Raw genomic sequence first — 19,412 nt, forward strand, 5'->3', positions numbered from 1 at the left:
GTTCTTAATTATTTGCTTTTTTTCAGGACTTAAATATGACATCCCAGAGAGTGAGGGCAAGAAAAAGCTGAAAAAAGAGTCACCTGAAAGTATCACCTGGACTTGGTAGAGAATCCTCATGTGAGTGTGTGTGCATACTTATGTGTAAGGGCAAAATGACCCATCCAATCAAACCCCCAACCCAGAATGTATGGGACACATTTACATAAACATCCATACACCCTGAAAAATCTCTAAGCACATGTGTGCAGAGATATAGTCCTATGCAAGCTCAGCTAGCTGTCCACATACATGTATTCACTTCTGGAGTAAAGGCATTTTCATTGCTCCCATAGTTTCTTTCCATTTAGGGCGATTAGATGATGTCTATTCAAAGTTGCTGATCCAGAGAGAAAATAAGAGTAGATAAAAGGAGATTTCAAGTGACCTCCTCGTCCCTTTCACACCAACCTGAGCCCTAGAATAGCCAAGGAACAACTAACACAAAAGCCCTTTCCTTTTTCTTTTCAGCTTCAGAAGATTTCATGCAAATGGTTAACAATAAAACACAGAACTATCACCGAGTTTTGTTAGATCACACATTTGGAATACTTTATTAACTCCTCCCACAGATAGGCTAGGTTTATTATCCACCTCTGAAGTGGGTAAATAAAATATACGTAGCAAAACAGAGGGCATAATTATTCACTGCTCCATGTGGTTTGTATCAGTGGTGTACTATGCTCATTCTTTTTCATTTAAACTTTACCGAAAGCCCCTCTCCCCTACTGATGGAGGACACTGTAATAAACATATCTTTCCACTGACAGTTTAGAGGGAAATGTTAGGTTTTTATTTACATTAAACTTCTGACAGGTAAAATAGGATTGTAGCATGACCATAGTTACCAACAGATCTGCTGGCTTTGTGAGCCAATAATTTTCCACTAGTTTACTTTATAGGCAGTGAAGAAAGTGGCATTGAAGACTTAAACATATTCCAGCAGTTTTTAATCAGTGAATGTCCAACTCAGATCTGCTTCTGATGGGCTAACCCTGTAGTAAAAGCAATAGGTGCTCTGACAGGTGACTATTAAGAGAAAGTATAGAGTATAGTTAATTGTATTGCCAGGGTACTTTAACAAGTTTCAAACTCATTTCAAAACATGAACTTTTCTTCCAAACCCAAGTCATCTTCCCTAGGAAGAAGAGCCATGCAATTATTCTTCACTCAAGTTGTACATTTAAAATAAAGAAATACATTTTGTAACACAAAAGTCTTAATTTTTGTGTTCTTAATTTTTGCATAAATACATTTAGATAGCTAAGCCTTGATTTTTACAGAAAGTAAATATTTGGCTTCACTGGTGTGCTAGGAATCGTTGTCACTTTTCCTCCTACAAAAGGCTTGATTGGCATCCAAAGGTCAGCACTTGCTCTCCTGCCATTTTCCCGTGGCTGCTCCTGGGCCCTCTAACTGGGTGCCCAAGCAAAAAGGGGAAATGCTTCCCTTATCTCTCTTTTCCAAAACACCTGCTTTAACTGGCCAGCTTGTCATAGAAAACTAAACTGCTTTTTAAGGTAAAGCACTTATCTCTGGGCATTTTGACCCAAAGGTGACAAAGAAGAAATGCCCAGGCCATACCAGAGTTATAGTGAGTACACAAGCCTGCTGGATCCGTGGTTCAACGACATAGGCAGGCTGAGAACAGACAGTCCAGCACAAGCCTGACTCCCAACTTGGCCTTTCCACCCTTGTCTTCATGTTGACAAAGGCAGAACTTTTTACAGCTGGGCAGCCACAATAGAGACTGAGTTCAGTCTTGCAAGAAGGGGTGGTTTCTGACATAGGGTGTTTGTTTGTTTGGGGTTTTGTTTTTAAATAATCACAAAACATTAGGCAGGCATTACTGTGCCTCTCTTCACCCTTTTCTTCAAAAGATCTATGCAAGACCATTTTAAATACATCTTCTTCAATTTCGTTTTTCACAGCCTTAACCTCATACCAAGGGAGACTAATTGATTCGGCACCTTTAAAATAAGCTCTTTGGGAAAGGTCTGCAGTACGAGCAGAAGAACTGACCTTTCTCCCAGCGATCGCAAGCATGTTCATCTCTCCAGATGGGCTTGATAAAACAGGGTTATTTCTGTTCTGTGGTCTCTCAAAACAGAATAATACCATTTTTAACAATTTAGGGGATAGGGAAGAGATACAGGAGAGAATTTTCTACACATATCTGGTCATTTGTAGGGTCTCACGGCTCTTGAACTAAATTTAGAAAACATTTTTACAAGGCCACCTTTTTTGTCAGTGTGATTTACCAAAAAGCCAAAACAAATGACCCGTTGAGTTTGGGGAGAGCAAAATACCAATATCAGAGAGGTCATAGAATTAGTGAAGAATGATTCCAGCCGTAGTGGAAGGAGAGATACTGGTGAGGGGGTTGTTAATCAGCTAGAAAGGCTGCATGGATCCGGACTCTGGGGCCTGGAATGCAAGTCATGCTGTATATACAGCCACAGACCTCTGCTTCTCTCCTTCTCCCACCAGGTCACAACTGTTTATTGTCTGTCCCGCTAGAAGAGAGCAAGTGTTGTCTGGAAGGCTTTTAAAAAGTGATTAAGGCTGAGCTGTGATGCTAGCAATCTGCAAGAGGTATTGTAAGCCTGATTCCTCTCCCCAGTCGGAGGGGTACCTTCTCATGTCTCTTGGGGAACCACACTGGAGACTTTGCGTGCATTGAACTGGCCTATGGGGACCAGGACAGAGGAAGACTTTAGAAGTGAGGTCTGGGAGTCCAGGCCCTGGTGAGGAAACCAGCCAGGTGTCCTGTCTCTACACCAGCCTCGCCAGGAGAGAGGGACCTTGGAGAGGGCCGAATATACATGGCCACCACGCTGGCAGTCTCAAGGAGTGTGCTGAGACAAGGGCCACTGTGGGTTTGGGTCCAAGAGTCCCAGTTAGAGGTCCTCGGAAGCAAGGGCTTGGTGGAGAAGGGAGGGAGAAAGATCTGGAGAAGAGAGGATGAGTGGAAGAAAGATGGAAATTCCATCTGCTTTTCTGCTTCTGCAGCTGAGCGTTCCTGGACCCGTGTGTGGATCTGCACAGTTTGAGGACCTACGTGCTCCCTCAAAATATGACCACTTTCTATTAGGTGCCCTCCCCAACCACAACAGATATCATTGTCTCCGGGGTTGCGTGTGGGGCGCTGCCGGTAGTGTGCTAAGTTGAACACGTAACGAACGACAGCCTCGTGGAGAGAAAGCCTCGGCTCCCTCAGGACCTGAGGTGACCCTCAGTCCCTCCACGGAAGCCGTTTGCTGGGGGTGGGGCTTTGAGCCCAAGTGGAGGCGCTCTGCGGGTGTGCAAATGCGATGGGGGAACACAGGGTCCAGAAGAGAAACTGAGCCTAGAGTGATGCTTGGGCTGGAAGGGGAAAGCGCCCCTCCTCGAAAAGCCTCGGTTTCTTCTTGCCCCTCTCACGACAGCAAGTTGGCGCATATGCCCGGCAGGAGCGCGATCTGTTCCCCTGCTTTGAAAAGCCGAGGGTTTCCACGGCTCCGGACACCACAACCAACAGCCACCCCTCCCTTTCCGGGGCTAAAGCCGGGGGCTGCGCCCGTGCCTCCCTCCCTTCCTTCCAGAGAAGCAGGCAGCTTCGCCTGAGGCCACTCGAGGTCTCCACTTCTTCCCATACCCAGGGTCACGCCAGATCCCAGGGGCCTCTTGCGAGTTTGGAAGCTCAGGGTAGGGGTCGGCAGAAAGAGCCCACAGCGCGGGTGAGCGGGCCCCACCGCTCTCGGGGAGCCTCATCTAGTCCTCCTGCCACGCCTTGCCCCTAGCTTGCAAGCCCGAACCGAGGCCGACGCCGCTGGGCTGGCTCCTTCCCGCGCCCACCCAGCCCTAGGGCGCGGCCCCCGGCGTCGGCTCCCCCGCCCCGCGCGCCCGCCCTATGAGCCCTCTGACGCAAATGCGCGCCCCTGCCCAGCGCCGAGGAAAGCTTTCTCGTCGGTTTAAATTGAGGCTCTTCCTTTCACACACACTCGCTCCGTCCTCACCCCTGGGGAGGTGACCCCTCCCCACCCCCAGCCCTCTTGCTGCTGCGCGAGAAGTCTGGCGGGGCTGCGGGGCTGCGGATCTGGTGCTCTCTCGCTGCTGCCGCCGCCGCCGCCGCGGGTTCTCCGCTGGGGAGAATGGCTTGGTGTCCCTTTTAATTCGCTGACACTATCACCCACATCAAACAGGCAGCCATCGATCGCGTTACATTAGGGGATCCCGTTACAAACGGCGTCCGCAGGTGGGCGGCAGGAGCCTCGCTCGCCAGGGCCTGGCTGCAGCCTGGCAAGGCGCTGGCGGCAGGGCCAGCCCGGCCGGACTCGGAAGCCGACTCCATCGCGGCTCCGGCTTGGCACCGGAGTGGGGTGGGGGGGGGGGTGGAAGGGGGGGCGGCGACGGCGGCTCGGGTGCCAAACCTGTGGACCCTCCGCCCCCGGTCCTCCGCCCCCCGGCTGGAGGCTCCGCAGCATTTTCCCGCCAGTGCGGGAAGAGGGTAGAGAATGGGGGTGAAGGAGACCTGTTTTGAATTTGGACTGATGCTCGGCGGGCACGATCCTCAGCTCCAAGGCGGCGCCGCGGCCGTGATCCCTACCTCCACGCCGCCGCGGGACAGAGGCCGGGTGAGGGCAGCTCCGGAGCAGGCCCCGCGGAAAGTTCTTCTCGCCCCGCCCCGGCTGACTGGACTGCGGCCCCGGCCTGCAGAAGCCATGCTAGCAAAGGCTGCCTCCCGGCCTGTCCGCGTTGCCAACCCCGAGTTCAAAAGAAACGATAATCATTGTGTTACTTGCCTGGTGGGGCAGGACTTGGCCGAGTCTCGCTTCTGGTGCCCACGACTCCCGGTCCAGGGTCCGAGGGCGGCTGGGCCCGAGGGCCGGGCGTCCAGGGGGCCTCTGGTTCCCTGGCGCTCGCTCTCGCTTCCTCTTCCACTCGCTCCGTCTCTCTCCACGTTCTCTTTCCTTCTGCCTGTATCCCTCTGTGCCTGCTTCCTCTGCCCTCGACTGCCTGCCTTTGTACTAGATGGGGAGTACAATTTAGAATTTATATGTAGAAAGCTCGTTCTTCTTTATCTTTTTCTTCCTTCTTTCCTTTTTTCTTTCTCTTTTTTCTTCCTTCCTTTCTTTCTTTCTTTCTCCCTTTCTTTCTTTCTCCCTTTCTTTCTTTTTCTTTCTTTCTTTCTTTCTTTCTTTCTCTCTCTCTCTTTCCTTCCTTCCTCCCTCCTTTCTTTTCTTTCTTCCTGTCTTTTAATCGTGTTCGTTTCACCTTTTAACTGACCGGGAGACGTAAGCGCGTTTATTTGGGGAGAAGGGCGAGGGCAAGGAGCCCTCGCCGGCCCCCACCGCCTCCTCTCCATCAGCTGCGTACAATGGGCCGCCGCTTGCGGAGTGCATTGACTGTCTCTTCATTATTCGAGCTGGAGGGGCTGCGGGGCAGACACGGAAAAGCCTTTTTTCTGCTCTTTAAAATCGTCGCTCGTCACTAAGCGGTCGCCGACTCCAGACTTGTAGGCTGGAGAGACCGGGAAGCGCAAAACGTACCCCAAACACGCAGCGCTTCCCAAACCCCTCCCTAGTGAAATTTAAAGGGAGAACGTGTATTAAAAAACAAACCCTACCTCTGTCAATACAGCGTGGCCATTTACTCCCACCTTTACCTGAGGGCGTGTTGAGGCTCAGGGTGCTGGAGCTGAGACAAACTTTTACGCTCTCCCGAGTCTAAGGGCGGGCGGGCAAGCGCAGCTCCCACCCCCGGCGGCAGCAGCGGCGGCTTTGTCACTCCGCGCCGCTCCGCGCCCGCCTGAGCCTGCCTAGGGGAGCGATCTCAAAATGAGGGGGGTGCGAGTGTGCGATTGGAGAATATGTAACTAATAGAAGTATCATTTTCCCCCAGTACGATCTTTCAAGGAAAAAAAATCCATTGAAAGAATTTTCAAAGTGCTGTCTTCGTTTGGAGAAAAGGCACAGGCTGCCTGCCGGGAGGGGAGGAGGGACCCGACTGTGCGCCTCCAGGACGCGGCTCCCGTCCGCTAGGTGGCAGCCGGAGCCAGCGATTCCTGCAGGCCTCGCGGCGGGACCCGCTCCTCCCGCCGGCCCCTCCTCCGGCGACCAATCGCCTTTGGGAATCGGGGTGTCTCTCTCTCTCTCTCTCTCTCTCTCTCTCTCTCTCTCTCTCTCTCTCTCTCTCTCTCTCTCTCTCTCTCTCTCTCTCTCTCTCTCTCTTTCTTTCTTTCCTCTCTCTCTGTCTCTCTCTCTCTCCCCTCTCTTCTCTCTCCTCTCTCCTCTCTCTCTCTCTCTCCTCTCCTCTCTCTCCTCTCTCCTCTCTCTCTCTCTCTCTCCCCCCTCCCCCCTCTCTCTCCCTATCTCCCCCTCCCTCTCTCTCCCCCTCTTCCCCTCTCCCCTCCCCCTCCCTCTCCCTCCTGCCTTCCTCTTCCCCTCCCCCCTCCTCTCCCCATCTCCCATCTCCTTCCGTTCTCCCTCACCCCTTTCCTCTTTTCCTGGGACTCGGACTTGGCCGCACTAACCACCCCGCCCCCAACGATATGAGAACTTACTACTATTTTATTAATAATTACTGGAGAGTTCGTAGGAACTTGGAACAGCCTGAGGATACCAAAAAGGGAAAAGAAAAGAAAGAGAGAAGAAGGAAAAATCGGATTGACTGGAAAGTTTATTTTAAAAATCATCTTTGGGATGGAGAGGAACCGTTGGCTCGGATTGATTTTGTGGCAATAGCTGCGAATTCCAGGAGTGCATTTTTGTCATAATTAAACCCTTAATTTTAAAACCAAAATATACGTTGGACCAAAACACAGGGAGTCCCTACTTTGTTTCTTAAAGGAATATAAAATGAGCAGAATCCACTCTTGGATTGTGCTTACGTGTGAAAGAAGAAAACAATACAAACCCAAAATATTTCACGAATCATTAAAACGGTGAGAGTTTAATTCCCATTTAAAATTTTCCTAACATTTTCAATGACACTCTTCACGCTCATAAAACATAATTCTAAAAACTTTTCGGAAGAAAACAAAATAATGTCTTTCTAATTCTCTCTTTACCCATTGCAAGGCATTCTTCCCCTCGCCATCCCTTCCCCCTCTGGTGTGCGTGTGTGTGTGTGTGTGTGTGTGTGTGTGTGTGTGACCATAGACGACCCATACTAATCAGGTCTCAGAGTAAATAGCAGCGCAGGGCGATCTCAATGTAAATTGCGCTTGTCAGAAGCACACCCCCCCCCCTCACTTTCTCTCCTCCTTCCCTCGCCAACCCGTAAGTAGGTAGCTAAGAGGGAGGGGAAAAAAAAAAAAAGAAAGAAAGAAAAAGAGGAGGGGGGAGGGGCTCTCCAACCAATGGCGTTCGGGAGGCTTGGCTAACCTTAGCCTCCCATTTTCTCTCCCCCCTATTCAGGGCTCTGACCAGTCAGTCGCCTTTGATTATCAGTTGCCAGCAGCCCTTCTCTTGGCTCCTTGACACGAGCTCCATATAAGGCAGCGATCTCCATAGAAACGTGTCAGTTTCAATAGTAGTGTCAAAGTTCACTATATACAGACATTCGCGCAGATCCCCCTTTCGGAAACACTGCTCTGCGAGTCCTCCCGTTTAAACGCATTCAATTTTGGGGTCTCTCTCTCTCTCTCTCTCTCTCTTCTCTCTCACTCTTTCTCCTCCGCCTCTCTCTCTCAATCTCTCTCTTTCTCTCTTCTCTCCCCCCTCTCCTCTCGCCCCTTTCTCTTTTCTTACATATTCTATTAGTTGTTTCCCCCGTATTCTTCTTCTTTCTCTCCTTTTTCTCCCTCCTCCTTGTCCCTTTTACTCCATTCCTGCAGAAGAGTGAGGGCTAAACTTAAAAAAAAAAAAAAGGAGGAGGAGGAGGCACCCCCTCGTATTCTTCTTATCGTTATTTTATACATATATGATTTTTTTTGGAGGGAGGGTGTTGGTTCCCGGCTGAAGAGCACTTATTTAAAATACTAAAAAAAGAACATTTTTGGGCGATCTCCAGGGTTTTTTTAACTAGCTCTGTGTGTTATAGCAGAAGAAGCAGAAGAAGGAGCAAGAAAGAGGAAAAGAAGAGGATTATTTATTCGACCTACTTTGGATGTCTCTCTCGTTTTTTTTTTCTTTCTTTTTTTTTTTTTTTTTTTTGCAATTCTTTTTCTTCTGATTTTTATATTTTCTGTTTCGCTGTGAATTCGTCGCCGGCGTGAATTATCTCGTGTTTTTCTCCCCCTCCGTCACCTCCCGAAAGAAAAAGGCAGCGAGAGCCCGGCGCCACCGGCACAACAAAAAGAGCAAAGTGTGTGATCCTCCTCGCTGGCTGCCTCCCGCTCTCCAGCGCTGCCTTCCTGAATGGCTGGCTGCGTCCGGCCCTGGACCTGGCCCCCCGACACCAGCGCGCTCTGATCGCCGCCGGCAGCCTCGCCCCGCGCCCTGCTCGGCTCACCGCGCTCCCCTCAATCCCGAGCCCAGCGAGGGCTCCCGCCGGGACAGCGGCGGCGGCGCGGGCGGCCCCGACCCGAGCTCGCGCTCCGGCTGCAGCCCCGACTCCAGCTCGGACTCCGGCCCGGGCCCCGGCTCCTCCAGCGGCGCTCGCTGCTGCAGCTGAGGCAGCGGCTCCAGAGGCGCCTGCAACCTCGACCTCCTCCTCCTCCGCCGCCGCCGCCCTCGCCGGCTTCCTCTATGTCTGCTCTGCCGGCGCACAGCGCGTAGCCCCAGTGGCCGGCGGGCGGGCGGGCGGGCGCCCGGCGCGGGTGAGCGAGTGTGTGTGCGAGTGTGTGTGTGCGCGGGGGTGCGGGCAAGGCGGAGGGTGAGTGTGTGCGCGCGCCGTGGCCCATGCCCGCCGCCCCCGGCGCTGCGCCCCGCGCCGCTACCGGCTGCCGCCTGTGCCATTTCTGATTTTGCAACTTGGTGAAGAAGAAAAAAGCGAGAGAAGGGAGCTTGCTCGCTGGGGGGGGGTGGGGAGGGGGGGGAAGGAGAGCGTGGCCCCCCCAGGATCGGAGCGCGGGGGGAGCGGGCGAGGGGAGCAGGGGTGTTGGGGGGGGAGCCTGAGAGCCTGGGGGGGCTGCAAAAAGAGAGAAAGAAAACAGCAGGAACCACAACAAAACGCCAGCCGGGCGGGCGGGCGCGCAGCAGCAGCGGGGCGGCCGAGGCAGTAGCGGCGGCAGCGGCGGCGGCGGCGGCGGAGGCAGCGGCTGTTGCCCGGCTCGGGCTCGGCTCCCGCGACCCCGGGGCGCCGGGCGGGCCCCCCGCCCCCTCCCCCTCCCCCCTTCCCCTTCCCCTTCCCCTCCCAGCGCGCCCGCGCGCCCCGCGGCCCTCGGCGAGCAGCTCGGCTCCCCCCAGCGCTCCCCGGGCCCAAAGATATGGCAATGGTAGTTAGCAGCTGGCGAGATCCGCAGGACGACGTGGCCGGGGGCAACCCCGGCGGCCCCAACCCCGCAGCGCAGGCGGCCCGCGGCGGCGGCGGCGCCGGCGAGCAGCAGCAGCAGGCGGGCTCGGGCGCGCCGCACACGCCGCAGACCCCGGGCCAGCCCGGAGCGCCCGCCACCCCCGGCACGGCAGGGGACAAGGGCCAGGGACCGCCCGGCTCGGGCCAGAGCCAGCAGCACATCGAATGCGTGGTGTGCGGGGACAAGTCGAGCGGCAAGCACTACGGCCAGTTCACCTGCGAGGGCTGCAAAAGTTTCTTCAAGAGGAGCGTCCGCAGGAACTTAACTTACACATGCCGTGCCAACAGGAACTGTCCCATCGACCAGCACCACCGCAACCAGTGCCAATACTGCCGCCTCAAGAAGTGCCTCAAAGTGGGCATGAGGCGGGAAGGTGAATATTTATTCTGTGCTTCTCTCCCTGAGCTTCGCCCGCCTCCCCGGCCCTCTTTCTTTCTCTCTCGCGGGGGTGGCTGCTGTATGGGGCTGGGGTTCCTGCGGTCCCGGCCCGTCCCAGCTTCTCCTGTCCCCGCTACCTTCCTCCCCCGGCGTCTCCAGCCGCCCCCCCCCCCACCCCAGCTCGCTGCCGCTGCCTCCCCCTCCCGGCCTGCGCTCCTCTCCCCGGCTCCTCCACCCCACCCTCTGCCTGCTCAGGATTTTGTCCCTGGGATCGTGAGCTGTGGCTTAAAATCCCCTCCCTCTGTCTTGGATGTGCTCGGTGCGTGTCTCTTTCCCGCGTGTGCGTGAGGATGCTTGGGGCTGGGCTGGCATGAACTTGGGGAGGGGTGCTTATTTCCCCCGGAAAACTCTGTTTCTGTGTTTTTTCATTCCACTTTCCCCTCCACCTCTTCATGCCCTTTATTTAAAATGGGGGAGGGCTGGAGACTGGAGTACTCTGAACCATAGATTCATTACTGCATCATCCTTTTGGAAGCTTAGCTTGGAAAAAGAGGAGTGAGATTTATTGCACTTGTAGGTCTAATTAGGGGGGAAGGGGGGCTTCTGGCCTGTTCACTGGTTCCCTCTCCTCTTCACCGAGCTGGGGCCGCCTCCTCCAGAGCTGTGGCCTTGTTTTCACCCCTCTACTTTCAAAGGAAAGTTTGTGACTGAACCGTGCTTTCATAGTTGTGTCATTTTTTTTTAAAGCATGATACTCGTTTTATTTCTTCACCAAACTCCACCCTCTGCTTAAATACTGCATACAAATTACAATTTACAGCGGCATTTACCGATCCTTCTGATTTGGCTATAATGCATAGACTGCAGCTGGCATGAGCTTCCACATCATTTAATCCCTGTGTTGTATGGCTTTGGTTTCTTTTAACACAACTTTTGATGTTGTATTTAGATATGCTTCATGTTCATGTGGCAAGAGATGCAGCACTTTTCTTATAAATATATCTAGCCATTTACAATTAAAGTTTATCTCCTGACAATCATTAAAGATGTCTTATAGTCAAATTAGTGATCCAGTCAATTTTGTAGAATGTAGATTACTCCTTCTTGTAACTGACTTTAAAATTATATTTTATATGCCACAAGAAAAGAAATTGAATTCCTTCAGATCTCAAGGAGCAGGCAAATATGACGACTTCATTTCTAGCTCCAGGGAGATTTTATAGGCATCTGAAAAACAAAAAACAAAACAAAGCAAAAAACTTTGAATTGTACTCTCATTTAATTGAAAAATAACTGCCAAGTTCAAAACTGTAATTAGAAAAAAGTATTCTAGCCATTATGTTTCAAGAGCTTAAATTGCACTGGGGCTTGCATTAAAATTAGAATCAATGCAAACTTAAGAAAATAGTGTATAACCTGAAGTAAGATAGCTACGTGTACATGGACATATCTATATTAATTTGCTGGGGGGGGAGAGTTCAGTAGCCCTAACTTTTCCTAAAGTTGTCTTTGTTTACATGGCAATTTAAAACGCTGGCACTGTTGAAGTAAAACATACACATTAAAAAAAAAAAAAACTTTGGTCAGCTTTAAGAACTCAAAGCATGCTTACGTTTTGCATTCAGATGGTTAATGAATCCAGTGTTTTTGCAGTTGCAAGCTCGTGCATTCACTGGGCAAAAGCTGGCTGCAGGTTGCAGTGGCACCGCGCAGGACAGACATTAATTATATTTTCCACTTTTTTCAATAATGTTTGGCTACTGTAAGTTCAACTTTTTTCTTGATTTTTTTTCAATTTTTTGTTGCTTTTAACAGTGAGAACCTTGTGTGGGGCGATGGGGAGGAGGGGATAGGGGAGGGGTGCAGGATACTTGTTTTCTCTTCAAAAGTTGTTAAGTGGTTAGTAGGGTATGTAACTTGTATCTATTTTAAGGATAATTCCGTAGCATTTTTAGAGAATATGGAAACATTTTGAGCAAAACCAGCTTGCTTGCAAATGAAGAGGCAGCTAGGCATTTGCCTAGAACCACCACCTTTCTCTGGTTTCGCCTGTTTTTGTTTTTGTTTTACCCTGATTTGGTTCCTTCTGGAGGGGTGAGTGGGATTTCATTAATCTGTGTGTGATTTGTTGGTGGTCGAGGGGCTGGGTGGCATTTTCTTGGCCATACCGGGCTGGGGGCCCGTAACTCAGGCCTAGTTCTGGCAGGGCTGGGGTGGCCAGGGGCGCAGGAGACGGCTGGGCATACCGAGCCGCGGAGCTGGAGGGCTTCACCCCAGATTGCCTCCGGGTATGGGCTGTGAGAGCGAGCGCCAAAGGAGATGCTCCGGGGCGCTTGTGACTGCGGGAAGAACCTCCGCATTGTGTCGGGTGCGCTGCGGCACGGGATGTTCGCAAGCCCCCTGGATGCACATTGCCTCTTTTCTCTCTTTCTTTTCGTCAGCGGTTCAGCGAGGAAGAATGCCTCCAACTCAACCCAATCCAGGCCAGTACGCACTCACCAACGGGGACCCCCTCAACGGCCACTGCTACCTGTCCGGCTACATCTCGCTGCTGCTGCGCGCGGAGCCCTACCCCACGTCGCGCTACGGCAGCCAATGCATGCAGCCCAACAACATCATGGGCATCGAGAACATCTGCGAGCTGGCCGCGCGCCTGCTCTTCAGCGCCGTCGAGTGGGCCCGCAACATCCCCTTCTTCCCGGATCTGCAGATCACCGACCAGGTGTCCCTACTACGCCTGACCTGGAGCGAGCTGTTCGTGCTCAACGCAGCCCAGTGCTCCATGCCGCTGCACGTGGCGCCGCTGCTGGCCGCCGCCGGCCTGCACGCCTCGCCCATGTCCGCCGACCGCGTCGTGGCCTTCATGGACCACATCCGCATCTTCCAGGAGCAGGTGGAGAAGCTCAAGGCGTTGCACGTCGACTCGGCCGAGTACAGCTGCCTCAAAGCCATCGTGCTGTTCACGTCAGGTGAGGCTGCGGCCGCTGGGAGGGCAGGCCGCGCCGGGAGCGCCCGCAGGCCCCGCTCCGCTCGGGCCCGGCCTCCTGCGCCGCGCCGCTGCACCCGCCGCGGCCGGGCCCTCGCCGGACCTCCGGCCTGGCCGGGACCTGTGGCCCCCGCGCGGGGAAGCGGCCGGCGGCGCCGCTGCCATCTTTGGAGCGCCGCGGTGCGGGAGCTGAGGCGGCGCGGGCGCGGACGGCTAGGTGGCCCGGCCTGGCGGCCTGGAGCCCCGCGCGGGGCCGCGGCTGCGGCGGCGGCGGCGGCGGCGGCGGCGGCGGCGGCGGGCGCGTGGCTGGCGGGGGGTGGGGCGGGGAGGCGGTGCCGTGGATCCGTCTGGCTGCGCGTGTGTGCGGTGTGCATGTGTGTGCGATGTGCGTGTGCGTGTGTGCCGGAGCTCAGCGTTTCTGGGGGAGGAGAGGGAAGGAAGAGAACGTGGGAATGTGGCTTTCTCCTCTGTGTGGCACGCTCCCTGGCTGACTTTCCCGACACAGTGAGACACAGAGAGGGAGAAAGAGAGGAATACGGGCAAATAAATCATAAATAATCCCGCTTTATTGCATCCTGATTTTCCCTTATCGGAAACCATTCATGTTTGCAGTTGCTGAGGTTATTGAGGGTCGTAAAAAACGTATTCGATCTAATCAAGAAAGATGAAAAACAAAAGCAATACTGTAGAACCCGCAAGTATGGGAGGATTCCCGCCCCGGAGATAAATCTCATAGCCACGCAAAACGCACGAACATTGGAAATTTAACAGAGTGCCTTAAAAATATCAAATTAAATGTAGGCAGTGGTAACATGCATGTTAACAATTTCTCTTATGATAGATGGTTCAAATTAACTTCCAGGAAAATGCATTAATGTTGTCTTTGAAGGCTCTGGTCCGAGCCTCTGAGAACACTGCCCCCCTTTTATTATTGTAACCTGCAAGAGGGAAACATATAAACACCCAGGACAGCAGGTAATGGGGGGAAATAAAAACAAAGCCAGAAAGGACGCTGATGGGGAACAGAGCTGCTCAAACTGGGTCTCGGGCCTTGCCTACTGTGAGTAGGGTTAGCTGCCGGTTTACCACCCTTATTGGCGCTATTGTTTTTAATTCCTCCATTCAGAGAACAAATAAACCATCCTAATAAATCTATCCTAGAGGCAGGACCTCCAAAGGCCAAATTAAAACCACTCTTGAGCAGAGATGGCAAAACCCCTTTCCCAAGGCCTCATTGAACAGTAAGCAGTGGTATAATCTATCAATATTTCCTGGCTTTCATGCGTGAAGAATCATATTTACATTGTATTAAAATGACTCTTAAATTTGCACAATATTGTAATGTAGCAAATGTAGTATTAATATCGATCTGAACAGCAGATAATTTATTTAGACAAGAGCATCTCATTTGTATGCAGGGTGGCCTGAGCTGTGGACTTGGACTGCCCCCCTTTTACTTTCAGTGCAAATGCAGGTCTGCTAGTGGGAGAGGGAGTTATTCTTTGCAAGAGGATAAAGTGCGAACCTTAAAACAAATGGAAGATTTATTGAATAGCCTCCTCGGTGTTTGAATGCATTTTATCTTAATAAGTCTTCTTGATGGAAACGTGTTTTTCAAAAGTGACAAAGAGCCTGGGAAGCAGCGACCCGGCTGCTTTAGCTCTGGCAGGCCTGGGGCCTGTCTGGCTCTCCACTACCCAGCTCTTTAGCCAAATTAATCAGGAAGCAAGCCAGTGTCGGGGAAGCTGGGGTTTTAAAATCTCATCCAGTGAGGTGTCTTGAAGCAGAAATGTGACTTGGAGCTGGACAGAGGTCTTCTCAAGAAAAGTCTCCCTCCCTTTTCCTTGTCCCCCCGCCTAAGGTTCTTTGAACCCCCTTGACTTTTCTGATCTCCTGCCCTTTCCCAGAGAGAGGCAAGGACTGTGCAGGCTGTAAGGAAGACTGTGGAATTATTCATGCTTTCCTTTCAACTTTCCATCCTAAAATGTCCCTGTGAAAAGTGTTCCTTTAAAAAAAAAGTTTTCACAAAGATATTTCTTAAACCAAATCTTCAAGGTGTAAGGGAGGCCGAGAAGTGAACAATAACATTATTTTGTTGGAAAAATTGCAAGAAGAATATCTGAAAGTGGAAATAGAGCTGTCAGTAGTAATTCACCCCCCTTATCCATACAACACATTTCTACTTTTGACTAAACTTGTTTTGATTGCTAGCCAGAAGGGAATTCATGGGAAGCCTTCTCAAAGTCATCCAACTTTTAAGCAAACTTTGAATGATGGAAAAGACAGTTTTAGACATATTGTCCAACGAGGTTTACTCCGGATAAGTATTTGAAGCTGGCACGGGGGTTCCCTGTGGTGGTTTTCACATTTGGCCTCCGGATGGTATGTTTAATCCTTAATATTCTGGACAGCATCCAAGGACTAGGTCATGACCTGAACTTACTTTTTTTAAAAAATTCATTAATTCATACACCTCAATATTCTCTCAGATAAATGAGACTTTCCCCGAAAGGAGCCTTCTAGTTAACATAAATACAAGAAATCCATTTTCAGCACAATAATAACTTTGATTTCTAGTTATGGCAGCTGATTACATCTATATTTCCTGAACACTAAACTCTTCTGAATGCACAACATGAAATACATTCTCTGCACTACAAAGGCTAAGCTGGGAGGGCCTGAGCGGTAATGGTTATTTATTTACATAATTTCTTTTCCAGATACTGTAGAAGAAATATTGAGGGTTCCCACATTGACACTACCATATACAAAGCGAGACATGGGTTTTGCACATTCTGCCTCCTTTTCTTATCTGGGTATAACTCATGGAGTGTAAATATGTACTTCATCACACCCCCTGCTCACCTAGTTTCGCTACCACAACCAGACGATTGATCGGAGAGCTCATACTGTCAGTCCACAGTTGGGGGAATTCTGTTGCAGAAATATCCAAAGTAGGAATGAATATCTAGAGTGGGAAGCCAAGCCCAAATTAAGGCTCCTGCCCGAGGGAGGCTACAGGGCTGACCGGCTGGCACTTTGCAGCGGGGCCCAGCTACAGGCATTCTGCCTTCAGAGGAGGAAAGAACTCGATGCAGCCAACACAGGGCCCAGGCATGCCTTTCCTGGGCTTCTCTCCCTTGGAGTAGCCCAGCTGGGGGAAGGGTAGTGACCTTGCACCCTGGGGGCCCTAAGTGTAAATATCAGATAAATATTTTACAAACCTGAGGAGACTCCATATGGGTCTTTTAAAAAAAAAAACCTGCTGGGGTATCAGTGGGTCCCTTTCATACTGCATTCTCTGAGGCTGAGAGGTATCCTGTGGCATAAGGGGCAGAGAATGCATGTCAAAGAAGATATATGTAAATAAGAGTCTGCATGGTGGTCATTCAGCAGGACGAGGTTAGGAAGCAAAGCCAAGGGCAGACCCTCAGGGTCCCCTCTCTAAGCATCGAAGCCCCAAACTGTTCCTGCCCTCATCCTGCTAACCATAAAATCTCACTGCCTTCCCAGGTCAGGCTAGTGTGACTGCACCCAAATGGCTGGCTAGAGTAATTAGACATCTGAGAGGAACCCAATCTGGATCTGGGGTCAAAGGAGACCTGCCTCAGAAGTTCCTGAATTATCACTAGTTTTATTTGTATTTTTGCTCAAGGCCATAGCCTTGTAGATGAAGGTGTTCGAATGCTTTACAAATCCCAGTTCTTGAAATAGAGACATAAAGCTCAGAAACTCAGCAGACCCAGGTTTCGCTTTGAATCATTTGCTGTGTCTTCTTAGGGTCACACTTATCCATTCACAATTATACAGTGTCCTTTTGGGGGCATTGCCATGCATGAATTTCTTTCCAGATCTATATATATTAGCAAACTCTGCCTTTGATCTCTAGTCGACCTCCTGACTGGCTAAGGGCTCCTCTGTGATCTTCCTGTTTTTAAAATATTTATTATGAATACAGGAAACAACATGGGTGTTTGAACCAAGAGAGGAAGCCTTCACTTCATTCCTCTGATTCCACCTTCCCCTCCATTTGCTTGCCTCTAGTTAGTTGATACAGTATAAACTGCTGTCTTGAAATATTTTTAGTAGACCAAGAAGAGCCCTTGGTTGACGTGAGATTAAACACACAGGTTTTGAGATGCTTCCTTGGGTACAGGTCCTGCCACAGGAAGCCTATATCCCCAAATCCCCCCTCAACTCCCCACCTCCCAGTTCTGAAGCAGAAACAGCAGCTGTCTCCGGTCCAGCTTTGTGTCTGATCGCTGAAGTTGTCTCCTTTCTGCAGCCTGGAGTAACTGAGCCATATTCCTTCTGATTATCATACAGCTTACAGAGATGGGACCAATTTTCAATTACGTGATCTAAGGCACAGATAGAAGTGTTCACCCTGGCTGAGGATTTGCTGCAGAGCTCTTGCTTGCATAGAGAGTGGATCGCAAATCCTCTATTGCCAAAGCAGGAGCTTGATCTGATGCCAGGCCCTGCCAGCCTATGATTTCTTACCCCCTCGCATGTGTCTATTCACTATACAATCTAGGTTCTCCTTGAGGTTTCTGCTTGGGGTCATTTAGGTTTGAGAGGGGGACTCCAAGAAGCATTTTAGAACTGCCTCCAGGCTGCATATTTAGTCAGGGCTCCTGAATACCCCAAAACCAGGGGCAGAAGGGGCAGAAATCCTCCCTTTAATGAGCACGACGGAAAAGATGCTCCCCTGAAGGTGGAGGACAGGTTGCTGTGTACAGCAAACATGGCTCCAGCATCGTACATTATTTAATCCAAAGGTGAAAGAGGAGAAACAAAGGGACTGGAGAGGTTGCTGCCTCTTCAAGTGTGTGCCTGTCTCTCCAGCTCCCCAGGCCTGGTGGGAGTTTGATTTGTTTGTATTTGTGTTGGGGGCTGGGGGAAGGAAATAGTGAAGAAGGAGTAGGGAGGCATGGCGGGGAGGATTTCTTTTCTTCTTCCTTCTATTTCTATTTTTTCCCCTTTGCTCCTTAAAAGAAAAAAAAAGTAAAATGAACGGCTTGCTGTTTGTGACTTTGCTGTCCGCTGACCTAACCGTGTGCCCCCTCCCCTTGTCTCTCCTTCCGGTGGCTGCTTGGGCAGATGCCTGTGGCCTGTCGGACGCCGCCCACATCGAGAGCCTGCAGGAGAAGTCGCAGTGCGCGCTGGAGGAGTACGTGAGGAGCCAGTACCCTAACCAGCCCAGCCGCTTCGGCAAACTGCTACTACGACTGCCCTCGCTGCGCACCGTATCCTCCTCGGTCATCGAGCAGCTCTTCTTCGTCCGTTTGGTAGGTAAAACCCCCATCGAAACTCTCATCCGCGATATGTTACTGTCTGGGAGCAGCTTCAACTGGCCTTACATGTCTATCCAGTGCTCCTAGACCTTGGGCGCTTCCCACCTGCCCCCACCCCCTAGAGACTCACAGGACCGGCGGGGGGCCGTGGACTCCAATGCCGCGGGGACACCAGGCGGCCGATGCAGGGTGCGGTGGGCCGGGCAGCGGGGAGGAGGGCCAGGGCGACAGGAGCAGCCCACCGTGCAGAAATGCAACCCGAGCTGCAAACCAGGAGAAAAAGAGACTCTTTTTAGTGTCAGATCTGTGGACACGTTGGAAAGGAAAGGAAAAAGACCTTGTGTCTGATGAGAAAAAGAAAAAAATTTGGAAGAGAGGACCATGAAAATTTTAATAAAACAGAAGGAGACTAACGGACCTTCCAGGATTTATTGTGGACAGATGTGGATATATTCTGTACAGAAAACAACACACATGGAAGTGGACCGAATCCTATGTAGAAACACACACACACGCACACACACACACATTGTTATTCATTTTGTAAAATACTAGTCTTTATTTTCATTTTTTTGTAAAATTTAAACATCGTATGCACATAAAAAAGAAACAAGAATTAGGGGAAAATAACATTTTCCAAATAATTATTAAAAAAATTGTCCTGTGTCTATGTATCTATATCTGTTTTGTATTTTTTTCTGGTTCCAAACCAGATTTCCTGTGATTCTATACTAATAATTTTTGATATAACCCTTTGCTTCTTATAATGAGTGCGATATATGTTGTCGAGGCTGTTCTTCAAGAATTAAAATTGAAGTGAAAATTTAAACAAAAAATAAAAGAATTTAGCAAAACCCACGTGTCTGGTTGCTTGACAGATGTCATCAGTGCAAGAGAACCCTCCAATTAATTTCCACTCTGATTATTATTAGAATGGCGGGGTGAGGGGGAAAACTTTTAAGGTCCATTACCAAGTTGGCTAGATTTATTTCCTAAAAGCAAGCAGCTGCTTTGGTTTTGTAAATGCGGAAGGCCAGGCTCTGCATGGGACAGAGTGGGGGGTGGGTGTCAGGGCACTTCGGTGCCGGCAGCAGCCATTGTGACCTTGTAGGTGGTGGGCAGCCAGCACGCAGCTGGCCAGGAGGCTGGAGCAGGCCCGGTCCCTCGGGGTTGAGTCTCTGCGCTGCCTGCTTCAGTATCTGCAGGTGGGAACTTGCCTGGTTGGAGAGGATGGAGCCCTGACAGTGGGGGGGTTCAGCATGGAGAGGGCCAC

At 51.1% G+C, this 19,412-nt stretch overlaps 1 protein-coding gene and 1 long non-coding RNA gene across 21 annotated transcripts in view; one reads left to right on the top strand and one right to left on the bottom strand.

The window, feature by feature from the left end:
- LOC109549014 (uncharacterized) overlaps positions 1-8,730 on the bottom strand; it is a 152,802-nt gene extending 144,072 nt beyond the window's left edge. For 3 of the 20 annotated variants that reach the window (XR_012330758.1, XR_012330767.1, XR_012330768.1), the window contains exon 1: positions 4,824-5,613. This is a non-coding gene — a long non-coding RNA (uncharacterized lncRNA). Of the gene's footprint in view, positions 1-4,823; positions 5,627-5,647; positions 6,128-6,583; positions 6,633-8,125 lie in introns of those variants that run through there. The other 17 variants (XR_002175159.3, XR_012330773.1, XR_012330772.1 and 14 more) reach the window with 13 other exon arrangements.
- A 326-nt stretch (positions 8,731-9,056) lies between these two features.
- Positions 9,057-18,993, top strand: NR2F1 (nuclear receptor subfamily 2 group F member 1). The gene is made up of 3 exons (XM_033853010.2): positions 9,057-9,851; positions 12,298-12,825; positions 17,946-18,993. The coding sequence occupies exons 1-3, from the start codon at positions 9,392-9,394 to the stop codon at positions 18,224-18,226; spliced, it is 1,269 nt and encodes a 422-aa protein (XP_033708901.1). The 5' UTR covers positions 9,057-9,391; the 3' UTR covers positions 18,227-18,993.
- The last annotated feature ends 419 nt before the right edge of the window (positions 18,994-19,412 follow it).

Source organism: Tursiops truncatus, chromosome 3 (genome assembly GCF_011762595.2).
Source record: "Tursiops truncatus isolate mTurTru1 chromosome 3, mTurTru1.mat.Y, whole genome shotgun sequence".
Taxonomy (NCBI): Eukaryota; Metazoa; Chordata; class Mammalia; order Artiodactyla; family Delphinidae; genus Tursiops; species Tursiops truncatus.

Excerpts from the sequence above, each read along its gene's own strand:
- NR2F1 (XM_033853010.2), top strand. The coding sequence starts at position 9,392 with ATGGCAATGGTAGTTAGCAGCTGGCGAGATCCGCAGGACGACGTGGCC. Across the intron at positions 9,852-12,297 it reads AGTGGGCATGAGGCGGGAAG|CGGTTCAGCGAGGAAGAATG; the intron begins GTGAATATTTAT and ends TCTTTTCGTCAG. Across the intron at positions 12,826-17,945 it reads CATCGTGCTGTTCACGTCAG|ATGCCTGTGGCCTGTCGGAC; the intron begins GTGAGGCTGCGG and ends CTGCTTGGGCAG.